This window comes from Hyperolius riggenbachi, chromosome 1 (genome assembly GCF_040937935.1).
Source record: "Hyperolius riggenbachi isolate aHypRig1 chromosome 1, aHypRig1.pri, whole genome shotgun sequence".
Classification (NCBI taxonomy): Eukaryota; Metazoa; Chordata; class Amphibia; order Anura; family Hyperoliidae; genus Hyperolius; species Hyperolius riggenbachi.
This window is the reverse complement of record NC_090646.1, coordinates 665,912,150-665,930,034: the sequence shown is the minus strand read 5'-3', so window position 1 is coordinate 665,930,034 and position 17,885 is coordinate 665,912,150. Positions and strand designations below refer to the sequence as shown.

At 47.1% G+C, this 17,885-nt stretch overlaps 1 protein-coding gene across 2 annotated transcripts in view; it reads left to right on the top strand.

Annotated features, from left to right (window-relative positions):
- The window catches only part of LOC137532344 (NACHT, LRR and PYD domains-containing protein 3-like), a 475,094-nt gene that overhangs the window by 335,704 nt on the left and 121,505 nt on the right, over positions 1-17,885 (top strand). Inside the window, exons 13-14 of one of the 2 annotated variants that reach the window (XM_068252754.1) lie at positions 1,615-1,779; positions 13,429-13,593. In XM_068252754.1, the coding sequence (XP_068108855.1) occupies positions 1,615-1,779; positions 13,429-13,593 (330 nt within the window). The remainder of the gene's footprint in view (positions 1-1,614; positions 1,780-13,428; positions 13,594-17,885) is intronic. The other variant, XM_068252758.1, reaches the window with a different exon arrangement.

Sequence of the window (17,885 nt, the reverse complement as noted above, 5' to 3'; positions counted from 1 at the left end):
GAGATTTGTCTCTTGGCCGAATCTGCCCATCCTCGCTAGATGTATGGCCACCTTTATAGAATAACATTAGCAAAGTGCTTGCAGTATGACCAGACCTAACACATACACATGTGCATAGCATACACAGCATGCATCGCTATGTATAACTATCTGAAGAAACAGTAACATCAGGTCCTGCACCAATCAGACTGTCAGCAGCTATGTGCACAAAGGTAACCCTCAAATACCACACTGAGTTTCTACATGTACTAGTGACCTTAGCCCATATAAAAAGGTGCGAGGCCCGCCCGCCCCACACATACGCCTTCCCCTCCTGGCCCCCTGCTGCGTCATTCCCCCAGCACTCCTCAGTGTCTCTGCGTCCCTCTCTGCACATGCGCACTGCAAAAAAATACACACAGGGGCATGGGACGCAGAGACACTTGTGTTTTATTAGGTAGGATAACTATTTACTTAGCAGGGTGTGTGAAAAAAAAGCTAATTAAAATCCATGTAAGCTCCCTCAGTGATATAAAGTGTTTCCTGTAACAGAAATGCTTTTTTCAGCTCTATTTCTCAGCATCATGTAAGCAAGGACACCCGTACTGAAAGACTAATTGCATTTCCTGATATCAGTGTAGGGTCACCTTTATTTAGCACATGATGGAATCTCCTGTAATTGTCTGGTAACATCTCCTCTGTGTCTGCAGTCTGGATTATAATAAACAGACCTCACATTCTGCACAGGTGATAGGGAGGCATCCTGGGCTTTCCAATAAGTAAATAGCACCCCCTGCATGCCCAGAGGCACCCCCTGTAACACTGATATAGATGGGACAGAAATCTTCCCATTTACCCTATTCTGACAATGTGGGGGATGGGTGCCCTCCTGTGTGAGTCAGTCTGCTGTGTGAGGTGACCTGAACACTCTGTAGCAGGGCTGTACATTGTACACTAATATCTATGAGGTTCCAACTGCTGCCTGCAAGTGGTAATAATGGAATATTCATGTCACATATTTTATACAGTGGATTGAATTAAAATACGATTGTGTTGTGTAACACAGAGCAAGCAGAATTACTTATGAGCAATAAAATTATGCTGCCCTCTAGCTGTGGACATATGTATGGCAGCATTTTCATTTTAAGGTTTGATTAAAAGTCTAAATTCTTGTATATTTATTTAAGTATTCATATAGTGCCGACATATTACGCAGCGCTGTGCAGAGTATACTGTCTTGTCACTAACTGTCCCTCAGAGGGGCTCACAATCTAATCCCTACCATAGTCCTAGGTCTATGTGTGTATTGTGTAGTGCATGTATCATAGTCTTGGGCCAATTTAGGGGTAAGCCAATTAACTTATCTGTATGTTTTTTGGATGCGCGAGGAAACCGGAGTGCCCGGAGGAAACCCACACAGACACGGGGAGAGCATACAAACTCCTTGCAGATGTTGACCTGGCTGGGAATTGAACTGGAGACCCAGTGCTGCAAGGCGAGAGCGCTAACCTCTACACCACTGCTGCCTTGCTTGTTAAATATTATCAAAAATATATTTATTCATTTGATTAAAAATCATACAAATTGTATGCAGTTTTTATAGATCTCTGGTAATATTCTTCTCTTCTCCTGCAGTTTGGGGGGTAATGATCTGCCCTCCAGTTGCTGCCCCCACCTGGCATCCGGGATAAGGAATAACCAGACTCTGAGGAAGCTGCACCTGTATGATAACAAGCTGGGGGGTGATGAATTCAGTGTCCTGATGGAGGCTCTGACAAAAAGCCGGATAGAGGAATTAGAGTGAGTATAACAGCCCTGATTGCAGCAGAGATCAGCAGAATTATTTCCCTTTATTTTATCATCATTTTCCATTCTCACATTCCCCAACAGTGACATCCATTGCAGTGACTGGGGAGGAATTATGGGGGGATTGTGGCTGGTTTTGGGGTACATCCATACTGCAGCCCCCAGTACACCTGGCTCTGTGTATATGTGACACCCATTGCAGTGACTGGGGAGTGATTATGGGGGGATTGTGGCTGGTTTGGGGGTACACCCATACTGCAGCCCCAGTATATCTGGCTCTGTGTATATGTGACACCCATTGCAGTGACTGGGGGAGGGATTATGGGGGATTGTGGCTGGTTTGGGGGTACATTCATTCTGCAGCCCCCAGTACACCTGGCTCTGTGTATATGTGACACCCATTGCAGTGACTGGGGAGGGATTATGGGTGGATTGTGGCTGGTTTGGGGGTACATCCATACTGCAGTCCCCAGTACACCTGGCTCTGTATATATGTGACATCCATTGCAGTGACTGGGGGAGGGATTATGGGGGATTGTGGCTGGTTTGGGGGTACATCCATACTGCAGCCCCCAGTACACCTGGCTCTGTATATATGTGACATCCATTGCAGTGACTGGGGGAGGGATTATGGGGGATTGTGGCTGGTTTGGGGTACATCCATACTGCAGCCCCCAGTACATCTGGCTCTGTGTATATGTGACACCCATTGCAGTGACTGGGGAGGGATTATGGGGGTGTGGCTGGTTTGGGGGTACATCCATACTGCAGCCCCCCAGTACACCTGACTGTGTATATGTGACACCCATTGCAGTGACTGGAGGAGGGATTATGGGGGGGTTGTGGCTGGTTTGGGGGTACATCCATACTGCAGCCCCAGTACACCTGGCTCTGTATATATGTGACATCCATTGCAGTGACTGGGGGAGGGATTATGGGGGATTGTGGCTGGTTTGGGGGTACATCCATACTGCAGCCCCAGTACACCTGGCTCTGTATATATGTGACATCCATTGCAGTGACTGGGGGAGGGATTATGGGGGATTGTGGCTGGTTTGGGGATACATCCATACAGCAGCCCCCAGTACACCTGATTCTGTGTATATGTGACAAATAAGGGCATTTCCAGGCTGTAGACAAGTGAATAAATGGCCATGTCTGCAGGTTCTGTGTTGTCTATAAGATCCATTCAGACATGACCCTAGTCACCGTACCCATATTCTTTCACAACATTTCTTGATCACCCATACACTATATATGCCGACACATGACAGTCTAGAGCAGGAGTGCCCAATAGGTCGATCGCGATCTACCGGTAGATCGCGACCGCCTCCTGAGTAGATCGCGTCATGTCATAATCTGAAGCCGCAGCTGCGGCTGTCAGATTTTGCTGCATTAGCAGCATCATCGAGAAGAGGGGAGAGGCGCGGCTAAGGGAGAGGCGTGACTGAAGGGGAGAGGAGCGAATGAGGAGACAGGTCTCCTCCCCTCCAGGCCATGTGACACACACAGCATCTCCTCCTCTCCAGACTGCCTGCGTGAGCAGCGTCTTCGAGATAGCGTCTTGGTGTGAAGGTCCCTGGGGGCCACCAGAGTAAGCATGCCCCGCATCCAGAACAGTGCCATTTGCTTCAGGTGGCAGACAGTAGCAAGCGGCATCCACTGTTCAGAGAGCTGGCGATTTCTGTCACACTGCTATACATTACCTCTAATGCTGCTCTCATCATGCCCAGAGAGTTGCTGTGCAGACACCCCACTTTGCTCTGCCCTGCCTCAGCTCGTGTGTGTGCAGCTGGTGGGGAGGCTGCTAGCTACCAACGTGTAATAATGGAGCAAGTGAGCAGACTCTCTCCCTCCGTGCAAGCAGTGTCAGCGTCTTCCTGTGAGGTACAATATGCCATCTCTGCACAGGGGAGACATAGTACACCAGCACGCTTCCTTGCTAGTTAACAGTACTGACATTTTAATTTATTGCAGCTTGGCCTCTGTCCTCGGAATAACAGCCACTCTCAGCATGTCTCTTTCTATACTGGACACGCATAGTAGGCAGCGTCTGTTCACAAGGAATGTCAGCGTTGCCTCATAGTGTGCACAGAGGCTGCCCTGTAGTACCATCCTCCCCCCAGCTCTCTGTGTGCAGGCTGCTGTGGGGAAACTTCTTCACAGGACACAAGGGGTGAGGAGGGGACACTATGGGGGATGCCAGCTTCTCCTGTCTAGTACTTGGTAGTTTAGAGCTCAAATCCCCAAACCAATATTTGGACCATGTGGGGAAGTGTGTATATGCAGTATATTCTTATATATGCTTTGTAGCATAACGATGGTCAGCATAATACAGTACATTTGCAGTATTTCATGTATATACATTTGTCCGGAGGGGGTAGATCTCGTGGACTCTGCAGGTTTAAAAGTAGCTCGCGAGCCGAAAAAGTGTGGGCACCCCTGGTCTAGAGAGATGGCCAACATCTGTTCTCACTAGTGCTTTCTATGGAAACTAGACATGACAAGAGTATCAAAACTCCACCCCCAGCCCCTCCCAAATCATCTAATCAGGTGGTCCTTGCTGTGCATTGTCAGCAGGTCATTATGTCCAGTGTGAGCCCAGCCTCATCCCTACATATATAAATAATGGGACCACTGGCTTGTTATTCTCCAAACACCATTATAATCACCAAGCGATTTTATTGATCATTTTTTCCTCTTATTTTGTTTTGCAATTTTATGGGCACTTGTGGTTTTGCAGTATTCCAGCATGTTCAAAAAGCACAGTCACTGGATAATGCTGCCGCCACCATGTGTATCAGGTTTAAAAGTTGAATTGCTCCAGTGGGATCACCCTTAGGCCTGGTTCACACTGCAAGAGCTTTTTAAGTGCCAGTGATTTGAAAAGCTCTTGCTAATATAATGCTATGGGAATTTTTTTTATAAAATCACATTGTTCAAGTGAACACACACAGCATTACATTAGCAAGAGCTTTACAAATCACAAGCGCTTAGAAAAAGCTCTTGCAGTGTGAATCAGCCCTTACAGGATCACATTAGCAAAACGCTTGTAGTGTGAACCAGACCTAACACATACACATGTCTGAATTCTAGCTGTTTATTTATGCAGGAAAAGCTATCATATGTGTATGTTTTAAGGTTTAATGTTCTATGCAAAATTTCATTGTAAACTGTAAAGTTAGAGTACTTCTTTAAACTATTGCTCTGGGACATCTCAGCATATTCCAGGCTTTTAAACTCATAAGATTATTTTAGTTTAGAAGCTAAAACATATGCTGATAACATATGCTATGTTTTGGGAACATGCCTCATAATATAAAAAAAAGGGGTTTTCCCAATGATTTAAAAATGATGAAATAGTGACATCTGCCAGTGGAAATTATTAAATGTATTTGTTTATTATAGAACATTTTAGTAGACCTAAGCCCGTTAATATAACAGGCTCTAGGTCTGTCTCACAGCCATCCCGCGACCGCCACATGTCAACACGTATGTGCACGCACCCTCGCACACGCTCGGCTCACATGTCCACCCGACCACACGCCCGCCCGACCCCTGGCCCCGTCCTCCTCCTGTTCCAAGGGCTGTCCATGCTGCATATGCGCAGTAGCACAAACGCACAGATACAGGGACATGGGACGCAGAGGCACAGGGCTATTATTATTATTATATTAAAATTAGGCTTTAATATGCAATTATATGTTGTTTGATTGTTTTTAAGAATTTTATATAATAAGCTTTATATTTAAATAAGTATATTGGGGGAAGTCCTGTATGTTCCAATAAGCATCTAATTGCTGTAGACTTTTTACTTGGTCAATATGACTCTTGTCTGCAAAAGGACAGACACATTCCAAATTAATTAGCAGAAGGACACATAATCAGAAATGCGTCTTGAATGACATTGTTTAATGTTTGAAAGTGCCAATGTCTGGGGCAAATAAGTCAACCAGCAGACAAGATGGCTGGTGACGTCCATTTTTATTTACTGCATCAGAAATGACCTGATAATCAAATGTCATATATGTAATGATGTTAATTCTCACAAGATAAGGTAATTAAGGAATTTATAAACCATAATATTATGACTTAGGTATTCAAAACATGATAACGCATTGATACACAGAAATCTCAGCCAATCAGAACCTGGGATTTAGGGAAATTCCAAATCTGGCAGCCATATTGCATCCAATCACTATAAAAGTAGGAGCTGAAAGCTCATAGTTTGTACTAGCCTACCAATCTCCCACACGGGGTTCTAGATGCTGAAGAGATGACAGAGAAGGGTTAATATGCTTAATATTCTGGTGATTTACTTTATTAATTTTTCAGCATTAAGTTCTGTTAAGATATTAGCAAGAAGTTTTTTTAGAAGCTATTTTTATGCTATTTCTTTAATAAGAATACTACAAGTTTTTACACAACTGCTAGATAGATACACAGCTATTGATACAGATGAGACTACTTTTGATCCTATTTTACATAACACAACTGTTATATACTTTTTTAAATGTGGTTAGAACATTGATGATTGCTTGGCTCTAAAGCCTTGGTGAGATGGAGTACTGTTAGAAGGAAACACTACTTGAAACTGTTCATATTTTGTATATATGCTGTATGATAAGCAAATTCATTATTTTCATATAAAATCCTATACTGAGTGTTCTGATTCATTTCAAGGTATGCCGTAAATCTATAATTACTGTTATAGAGGGTTCAGACCCCACTATGCCGGATTTATATGATAGCAACGCTTAAAAGGCTGGTTCTTTAGTGAGTTACCAATCATGAAAAAGACAAGAACCGCTTAGGTTTTTGACACACATGCACATAGCTTCCACATCATGCATTACTATCTATATATATAATAGAGTAAGTGCCTCAACCTTCAAACAAGAAGAAGAAGTAGCGCCCTGCCCCCAGGGCCGGTCCAAGCAAGAAGAAGGGGCTGGTCCAAGCAAGAAGAAGAAGTAGTGTCATATCAAACCAAGGGCAAAGAGGGATAATTTGCATATTCAGTAGCAGTGCATTGTGGGTAACCACAAATGTTCACTTATAGCTGAATTATTGCAGATTTGCTTCTGTTTTAAGAAGGAAGATTACACCAAGCTTTGCTTTTTTTTAGTAGGAGGGCTTTTTGGTCTCCTTTATCCTCCTATACATTCTTAGTAGTTTGGGTCACCCTGAGCTGCTTGGATACTCTGTTGTACTGGTCCAAGCCCTATCTCATACAGCCATATCAATTCCTGCCATGTACTGATGAGAACCAAAGGTCTGAAATAGGCTGTCACATGTGGGTTTGATATGACTGTGTAAAATTTAAAGCTATAGGGCCTGATTTACAAGGCAGTGCATGAGTGTGCTAAACAGTTAGCACGTGAAGTACTGTTTGCAGACTTTTGCGTGCGCAAAGTGCCGTGATTTGCGCGATCGTGGTCTTTTGCGCGCGCAATTTGCCACGATCGTGGACTTTTGTGCGCGTAATGTGCCTCGATTCGTGGCAAAGTGCGCATGCAAAAGACCGCGATCGTGCAAATCGCAGCACTTTGCGCACGCAAAAGTCCGTGAACGGCACTTCACGTGCTAACTGTTTAGCACACCCGTGCTAAACAGTTTGCACTGCTTTGTGAATCAGGCCCATAGGCTTGCTTGACTTACCAAGGGTGAAAAGGAATAATTTGCATATTTAGTAGTGGTGCATTGTGGGTAACCACAAATGTTCACTTATAGCTGAATTATTGCAGATTTTCTTCTGTTTTAAGAAGCCAAATTACACCAAGCTTTGATTTTTTAGTAGGAGGTCTTTTTGGTCCCTTTTATCCCCCTATACATTCCGAATGGTTTGGGTCACCCTGAGCTGCTTGGTTACTCTGTTGTACCGGTCCAATCCCTATCTCATACAGCCATATCAATCCCTGCTATGTACTGATGAGGATCAAAAGTCTGAAACAGGCTGTCACATGTGGGTTTGATATGGCTGTGTAAAATTTAAAGCTATAGGCTTGCTATACACCAGTGGTTCTGGATGCTTGCTTGGGTTACTAAGGGTGAAAAGGAATAATTGGCATATTTAATAGCAGTGCATTGTGGGTAACCACAAATATTCACTTATAGCTGAATTATTGCAGATTTCCTTCTGTTTTAGTAAGGCAAATTACACCAATACAGTGGGCGGTATTGCAGGAAGTGACAACAGTGGAACGCACGCTGGAACATGGAAGAGGTGAGGCATCCCCGCCCGCTGCCTCTTACTAATAGTGGTGGCTGCTACTGTGCTTAAAAGACTTCCGAGGCCAAAAATCAAAATTTTGGATCAGTACCTGTCTCTTTTTCAAATCCATGGGCAAGTTCCTCCTCGCCCTCCGCTCTGTTCCGCCGCAAATATATTCTTTTCTTTGTCCCCAGGTCGGGGCCCGACCCCACTGCATGGGTCGGCTCGTACTCCACTCGCAAGATGGCCGCCGATCAGAGCCGCGGCTGCGCAGTGCATATGGAGGCAAGTGCGGCTGCGCAGCTCTCCTCTCGCAAGATGGCCGCCGATCAGAGCCGCGGCTGGGCAGTACATATGGAGGCAAGTGCGGCTGCGCAGCTCTCCGCCCCCCGTCCAACCGCGGAGAGCTGCGCAGCCGCACTTGCCTCCATATGTACTGCGCAGCCGCGGCTCTGATCGGCGGCCATCTTGCGAGTGGAGAGCTGCGCAGCCGCACTTGCCTCCATATGCACTGCGCGGCCGCGGCTCTGAATGGCGGCCATCTTGCGAGTGGAGTACGAGCCGACCCGTGCAGTGGGGTTGGGCCCCGACCTGGGGGCAAAGAAAAGAATATATTAGCGGCGGAACAGAGCAGAGGGCGAGGAGGAACTTGCCCATGGATTTGAAAAAGTGACAGGTACTGATCAAAATTTTGATTTTTGGCCTCGGACGTCGTTTAAAGGGATACTTAAGTCAAATAAAAAAAATTAGTTTTACTCACCTGGGGCTTCCCTCAGCCCCCTGCAGCTGTCCGGTGCCCTCGCAGCATCACTCTGATCCTCCTGTCCCCGCTGGCGGCTCCTTCCGGTTTCGGCGACAGCCGCCGACAGGCTGGGAACTCGAGTGATTCTTCGCGTTCCCAGCCACAATAGCGCCCTCTATGCTGTTATTGCGGCAAGAAGGCCGCAGTAACAGCATAGAGGGCGCTATTGTGGCTGGGAATCCCTTTAAGCAGGAGGGGGAGCGCACATGGGGGACCCAAGTGAGGGAGGGGGGGGGGTTCCTGCTGAGCTTAAGCTGGAGGGGGAGTGCACATGGGGGACCAAGGTGAGGGGGGGTCCTGCTGAGCTTAAGCTGGAGGGGGAGCACACATGGGGGACCCAGTTGAGGGGGGGGTCCGACCCCCTTTCCCGCCGCTGTGCCCAATACCCCCTTCCTGCCCTCTACCCCCAATTGCGGCGTATGCTACGCCGCGGGTCGGCTAGTATATAACTATTTACTTAACAGGGTGTGTGAAAAAGGCATATGGAAATCCATGTAAGCTCCCTCAGTGATATAAAGTGTTTCCTGTGACAGAAATGCTGTTTTCAGCTCTATTTCACATGTAAGCAAAGACTAATTGCAATTCCTGATATCAGTGTAGGGTCACCTTTATTTAGGACATGATAGAGTCTCCTGTAATTGTCTGGTAACATCTCCTCTGTGTCTGCAGTCTGGATTATAATAAACAGACCTCACATTCTGCACAGGTGATAGGAGGAATCTTGGGCTTTCCTATAAGTAAATAGCACCCCCAGCATGCCCAGAGGCACCCCCTGTAACACTGACATAGATGGGACAGATCATCCCATTTACCTTCTTCTGACAATGTGGGGGATGGGTGCCCTCCTGTGTGAGTCAGTCTGCTGTGTGAGGTGACCTGAACTCGCTGTAGCACGACTGTACATTGTTCACTAATATCTATGAGGTTCCAACTGCTGCCTGCAAGTGGTAATAATGGAATATTCATGTCCCATATCATATAAAGTGGATTAAATGAAAATAGTATTGTGTTGTGTAAGACAGAGAAAAAGAGTATTCCTTATGAGCAATAACACTATACTGCCCTCTAGCTGTGGACATGTGTGACAGCATTTTCATTTTAATCTATATATATAAAATCGGATGTATGTGTGTGTGTGTGTGTGTGTGTGTGTGTGTGTGTGTGTGTGTGTGTGTGTGTGTGTGTGTGTGTGTGTGTGTGTGTGTGTGTGTGTGTATGTGCCGCGATCACGCGAAAACGGCTTGACCGATTTGAACGAAACTTGGTACACAGATCCCTTACTGCCTGGGATGATATGTTCTGGGGGTCTCGCGGCCCCCCTGCACACGTGGGCGGAGCTAAAAACAGCAAATCAGATTCCACCCATTCAAGTCAATGGAAAAAATGTAAAAGACTGCCATTCTCACAGTAATCAAGCCAGAGTCCCCACACTTGGCACAGTTGGTCACTTGGTGACCGAGGTTGCAAATCCAGGAAAAGGGGGTGGAGCATAAAACAGCCAATCAAATTTCAGCCGTTCATTTTAAATGGGTAAATGTAAACGGCAGCCATTCTTAGACTGTTAATCGCAGGGTTCTCAAACTTGCCACACTTGGTCACTGGGTGAATGCGATTAATATTCAAGAAAATGGGTGGAGCCTATAACAGCCAATCAAAATTCACCTATTGATTTTCAAGGGGAATATTTGAACTGCTGCTATTCTTACACTGTTAATGGCAGAGGCTTCAAATTTGCTACAGTCGGTCATTGGGTGACTGGGGTCCAAATTCACTAAAGGGGCGGGGCCACATACAGCCAATCAGATTTCCTTGGTGGATAAACTGCTTCCATTCACACATTTTTGATGCCAGGAACCTGACAGCTCACAAACTTGGTCATTGAGTGACTGTGTGTCAAGGTTTCAAAAAGTGGGCGGAGCCAAAAGAACTTTTACTGGGAAAATATAAACTGCAACCATTTTTAAACCGTTAATGGCAGGGTTCTCAAACTTTGCACAGTTGGTCATTGGTTGACAGATTAAGATTTTGGAAGGTGGGTGGAGCCTACAACAGCCAATAAAAATTCACCTTTTGATTTTCAAAGGGAATATTTCATCTGCTACCATTCTCTTATACTGGTAAAAGCAGATGCCTCAAACCTGGTACAGTTGGTCACTGGGTTACTAGGGTCCAAATTCAGGAAGGGGGCGGAGCCACAAACAGACAGATTTGTTTATTTTTCAATGGGAATATACAAAGTATTGATACCAAGGACCCCAAAGCTGATAAACTTGATAATTGAGTGACTGTATGTCAAGGTTAGAAAAAAAGTGGGCGGTGCCAACGACTTCATTTTTTACATTGCAGGGTTCCCAAACTTTACACAATTGGCCACTGGGTGACTTGGATGAATATTCAGAAATCTGGGTGGAGCCTACAACAGCCAATCAAAATGTACCTATTGATTTTCAAGGGGAATATTCACATTGCTACCATTCTTACACTGTTAGTGGCAGAGGCCTCAAACCTGATACAGTCAGTCATTGGATGACTGGGGTCCAAATTCACTAAAGGGGTGGAACCACAAACAGCCAATCAGATTTGTTAGATTGATTTCAGCCATTCTGTTATTGGCAGGGTTCTCAAACGTGACACAGTTGGCCACTGGGTGACTGGGATATAATATTCAGAAAAGTGGGTGGAGCCTACAGCAGCCAATCAAAATTCACCTTTTGATTTTCAAGGGGAATATTTACATTGCTGCCATTCATGCTCTCTTAATGGCAGAGGCCTAACATCATAAACTTGGTCATTAAGTGACTGTATGTCAAGATTAGAAATAGTGGGTGGAGCCAAAAACAACTAACTTTTTACATGGGGAAATGTAAACTGCAGTTTTTCTTACACTGTTAATGACAGGGTTCTCAAACTTCACACAGTTGGTCACTGGGTGACTAGGATTAATATTCGGAAAAGTAGGTGGAGCCTACAACAGCCAATCAAAATTCACCTATTGATTTTCAAGGGGAATATTGAAACTGCAGCCATTCTCACACTGTTAATAGCAGAGGCCTCAAACCTGCTACAGTCAGTTGTTAAGTGTTCGGGGTTCAAATTTAGTAAATGGGCGGAGCCAAAAACAGCCAGATTTCTTTGCTGGATAAACTGCTTCCATTAGCACAATTTTGATGCCAGGAACCCAAAAGCTCACAAACTTGGTCATTGAGTAGTGACTGTGTGTCAAGGTTACAAAAAGTGGGTGGAGTTAAAAACAGATTTTTCTGGTAAATTGTAAACTGCAGCCCTTCTTCACAGTTAATTGTTACTGGGTGACTGGGATTAATATTCATAAAAGTGGGTGGAGCCTAAAAATGCCAATCAAAAATCACATGTCACTTTTCGAGGAGAATATAAAAATTGCTGCCATTCTTGCACTGTTAATGGCACAAGCCTCAAACCTGGTACAGTTGGTCATTGGGTCACTGAGGTTCAAATTCAGAAAAGGGGACAGAGCCACAAACAGTGCATCAGATTTGTTTCATTTCATGGGAAAATACAAATTATTGATGCCAAGGACCCCCAAAACTCTCAAACTTGGGCATTGAGTAGTGACTTTGTGTCCAGGTTACAAAAAGTGGGCGGAGCCAAAACAAATTACACTGGGAAAGTGTAAACTGCAGCCCTTCTTACACTGTTTATTTCAGGGTTCCTAATCTTTGCCCAGATGGTCACTGAGTGACTGAGATTAATATTCAGGGAAGTGGGTGGAGCCTATAATAGCCAATCAAAATTCACTTGTTGATTTTCAAGTGGAATATTTAAATTGCTGCCATTTTCACACTGCTAATAGTAGATGCCTCAAACCTGCTACAGTTGGTCATTGGGTGACTGGGGTTCAAATGCTGGAGAGGGGTGGAGCCACAAACAGCCTATCTGATTTGTTTAATTTCTATGGGAATATACAAATTATTGATGCCAAGGACCCCAAAGCTCACAAACTTTGTCATTGAGTGTTAGGGTTAGAAAGTGGGCGGAGCCAACACCAGTCAAATACATACCCGGGCAACGCCGGGTCATCAGTGGGTGGAGACAAATACAAATTTCACTGGGAAAATGTATACTGCAGCCATTCTGTTAATAGCAGGGTTTTTAAACTTTGCACAGTTGGTCACTGGGTGACTGGGATTAATATTCAGAAAAGTGGGTGGAGCCTACAAAAGTGAATCAAACTTCACCTGTTGCTTTTCAAGGGGAATATTTAATTGCTACCATTCTTGAACTGTTAATGGCACAGGCCTCAAACCTGGTACAGTTGGTTATTGGGTGACTGGGGTTCAAATTCAGAAAAGGGGGTGGAGCCACACACAGCCAATCAGATTTGTTTCATTTCAAAGCAGATTATTGATACCAAAGACCGCAAAGCTCACAAACTTGGTCAGTGAGTAATTGTGTGTTAGGGTTAGAAAAAGTAGGCGGAGCTAACACCAGCCAAATACATACCCGGGCAACGCCGGGCAATCAGCTAGTAATTGCTAAAAATATTAATACTTGTAAATATAATGAGAAAATGTTTAATTCATGTAAGCATAAATCATACAAATTGTATGCAGGTTTTATAGATTTCTGGTAATATTCTTCTCTTCTGCAGTTTGGTGGATAATGATCTGCCCTCCAATTGTTGCCCCCACCTGGCATCCGGGATAAGGAATAACCAGACTCTGAGGAAGCTGGACCTAGTTGGTAACTGGCTGGGGGGTGATGAATTCAGTGACCTGATGGCGGCTCTGACAACAAGCCAGATAGAGGAACTAGGGTGAGTATAACAGCCCTGATTGCAGCAGAGATCAGCAGAATTATTTCCCTTTATTTCATCTCTATTTTCCATTCTCACATCCCCAATATTGACACCATTGCAGTGACTGGGGGAGGGATTATGGGGGATTGTGGCTGGTTTGGGGGTACATCCATACTGCAGCCCCCAGTACACCTGGCTCTGTGTATATGTGACATCCATTGCAGTGACTGGGGAGGGATTATGAGGGGGGTTGTGGCTGGTTTGGGGGTACATCCATACTGCAGCCCCCAGTACACCTGGCTCTGTGTATATGTGACACCCATTGCAGTGACTGGGGAGGGATTATGGGGGGATTGTGGCAGGTTTGGGGGTACATCCATACTGCAGCCCCAGTACACCTGGCTCTGTGTATATGTAACACCCATTGCAGTGACTGGGGAGGGATTATGGGGGGATTGTGGCTGGTTTGGGGGTACATCCATACTGCAGCCCCAGTACACCTGGCTCTGTGTATATGTGACACCCATTGCAGATACTGGGGAGGGATTATGGGGGGATTGCGGCTGGTTTGGGGGTACATCCATACTGCAGCCCCCAGTACACATGGCTCTGTGTATATGTGACACCCATTGCAGTGACTGGGGAGGGATTATGGAGGATTGTGGTTGGTTTGGGGGTACATCCATACTGCAGCCCCCAGTACACCTGGCTCTGTGTATATGTGACATCCATTGCAGTGACTGGGGGAGGGGTTATGGGGGATTGTGGCTGGTTTGGGGGTACATCCACACTGCAGCCCCCAGTACACCTGGCTCTGTGTATATGTGACACCCATTGCAGTGACTGGGGAGGGATTATGGGGGATTGCAGCTGGTTTGGGGGTACATCCACACTGCAGCCCCCGGTACACCTGGCTCTGTGTATATGTGACATCCATCGCAGTGACTGGGGAGGGATTATGGGGGATTGTGGCTGGTTTGGGGGTACATCCACACTGCAGCCCCCGGTACACCTGGCTCTGTGTATATGTGACATCCATTGCAGTGACTAGGGAGGGATTATGGGGGATTGTGGCTGGTTTGGGGGTACATCCATACTGCAGCCCCAGTACATCTGGCACTGTGTATATGTGACACCCATTGCAGTGACTGGGGAGGGATTATGGGGGATTGTGGCTGGTTTGGGGGTACATCCATACTGTAGCCCTCAGTACACCTGGCTCTGTGTATATGTGACACCCATTGCAGTGACTGGTGGAGGGATTATGGGGGGATTGTGGCTGGTTTGGGGGTACATCCTTACTGCAGCCCCCAGTACACCTGGCTCTGTATATATGTGGCATCCATTGCAGTGACTGGGGAGGGATTATGGGGGGGGGGTGGCTGGTTTGGGGGTACATCCATACTGCAGCCCCCAGTACACCTGGCTCTGTATATATGTGGCATCCATTGCAGTGACTGGGGAGGGATTATGGGGGGGGGGGTGGCTGGTTTGGGGGTACATCCATACTGCAGACCCCAGTACACCTGGCTCTGTGTATATGTGACATCCATTGCAGTGACTGGGGGAGGATTATGGGGGATTGTGGCTGGTTTGGGGGTACATCCATACTGCAGCCCCCAGTACACCTGGCTCTGTGTATATGTGACACCCATTGCAGTGACTGGGGCGGGATTATGGGGGGTTGTGGCTGGTTTGGGGGTACATCTATACTGCAGCCCCCAGTACTCCTGGCTCTGTGTATATGTGACATCCATTGCAGTGACTGGGGAGGGATTATGGGGGATTGTGGCTGGTTTGGGGGTACATCCATACTGCAGCCCCCAGTACACCTGGCTCTGTGTATATGTGACACCCATTGCATTGACTGGGGAGGGATTATGGAGGATTGTGGTTGGTTTGGGGGTACATCCATACTGCCGCCGTAGTACACCTGGCTCTGTGTATATGTGACACCCATTGCAGTGACTGGGGAGTGATTATGGGGGGATTGTGGCTGGTTTGGGGGTACATCCATACTGCAGCCCCCAGTACACCTGGCTCTGTGTATATGTGACATCCATTGCAGTGACTGGGGAGGGATTATGGGGGGATTGTGGCTGGTTTGGGGGTACATCCATACTGCAGCCCCCAGTACACCTGGCTCTGTGTATATGTGACACCCATTGCAGTGACTGGGGAGGGATTATGGGGGATTGTGGCTGGTTTGGGGTACATCCATACTGCAGCCCCAGTACACCTGGCTCTGTGTATATGTCACATCCATTGCAGTGACTGGGGAGTGATTATGGGGGGATTGTGGCTGGTTTGGGGGTACATCCATACTGCAGCCCCCAGTACACCTGGCTCTGTGTATATGTGACATCCATTGCAGTGACTGGGGAGGGATTATGGGGGGATTGTGGCTGGTTTGGGGATACATCCATACTGCAGCCCCCAGTACACCTGGCTCTGTGTATATGTGACACCCATTGCAGTGACTGGGGAGGGATTATGGGGGATTGTGGCTGGTTTGGGGGTACATCCATACTGCAGCCCCCAGTACACCTGGCTCTGTGTATATGTGACACCCATTGCAGTGACTGGGGAGGGATTATGGGGGATTGTGGCTGGTTTGGGGGTACATCCATACTGCAGCCCCCAGTACACCTGGCTCTGTGTATATGTGACATCCATTGCAGTGACTGGGGGAGGGATTATGGGGGGATTGTGGCTGGTGTGGGGGTACATCCATACTGCAGCCCAAGTACATCTGGCTCTGTGTATATGTGACACCCATTGCAGTGACTAGGGAGGGATTATGGGGGGATTGTGGCTGGTTTGGGGGTACATCCATACTGCAGCCCCCAGTACACCTGGCTCTGTGTATATGTGACACCCATTGCAGTGACTGGGGAGGGATTATGGGGGGATTGTGGCTGGTTTAAGGGTACATCCATACTGCAGCCCCCAGTACACCTGACTCTGTGTATATGTGACATCCATTGCAGTGACTGGGGAGGGATTATGGGGGATTGTGGCTGGTTTGGGGGTACATCCATACTGCAGCCCCCAGTACACCTGGCTCTGTGTATATGTGACACCCATTGCAGTGACTGGGGAGGGATTATGGGGGGATTGTGGCTGGTTTAGGGGTACATCCATACTGCAGCCCCCAGTACACCTGGCTCTGTGTATATGTGACATCCATTGCAGTGACTGGGGAGGGATTATGGGGGATTGTGGCTGGTTTGGGGTACATCCATACTGCAGCCCCAGTACACCTGGCTCTGTGTATATGTCACATCCATTGCAATGACTGGGGAGGGATTATGGGGGGATTGTGGCTGGTTTGAGGGTACATCCATACTGCAGCCCCCAGTACACCTGGCTCTGTGTATATGTGACACCCATTGCATTGACTGGGGAGGGATTATGGAGGATTGTGGCTGGTTTGGGGGTACATCCATACTACAGCCCCCAGTACACCTGGCTCTGTGTATATGTGACACCCATTGCAGTGACTGGGGAGGGAATATAGGGGGATTGTGGCTGGTTTGGGGGTACATCCATACTGCCGCCGTAGTACACCTGGCTCTGTGTATATGTGACACCCATTGCAGTGACTGGGGGAGGGATTATGGGGGATGGTGTATGGTTTGGGGGTACATCCATACTGCAGCCCCCAGTACACCTGGCTCTGTGTATATGTGACACCCACTGCAGTGACTGGGGAGGGGTTATGGGGGATTGTGGCTGGTTTGGGGGTACATCCATACTGCAGCCCCCAGTACACCTGGCTCTGTGTATATGTGACACCCATTGCAGTGACTGGGGAGGGATTATGGGGGATTGTGGCTGGTTTGGGGGTAGATCCATACTGCAGCCCCCAGTACACCTGGCTCTGTGTATATGTGACATCCATTGCAGTGACTGGGGGAGGGATTATGGGGGGATTGTGGCTGGTTTGGGGGTACATCCATACTGCAGCCCAAGTACATCTGGCTCTGTGTATATGTGACACCCATTGCAGTGACTGGGGAGGGATTATGGGGGGATTGTGGCTGGTTTGGGGGTACATCCATACTGCAGCCCCTAGTACACCTGGCTCTGTGTATATGTGACACCCATTGCAGTGACTGGGGAGGGATTATGGGGGGATTGTGGCTGGTTTGAGGGTACATCCATACTGCAGCCCCCAGTACACCTGGCTCTGTGTATATGTGACATCCATTGCAGTGACTGGGGAGGGATTATGGGGGGATTGTGGCTGGTTTAGGGGTACATCCATACTGCAGCCCCCAGTACACCTGGCTCTGTGTATATGTGAC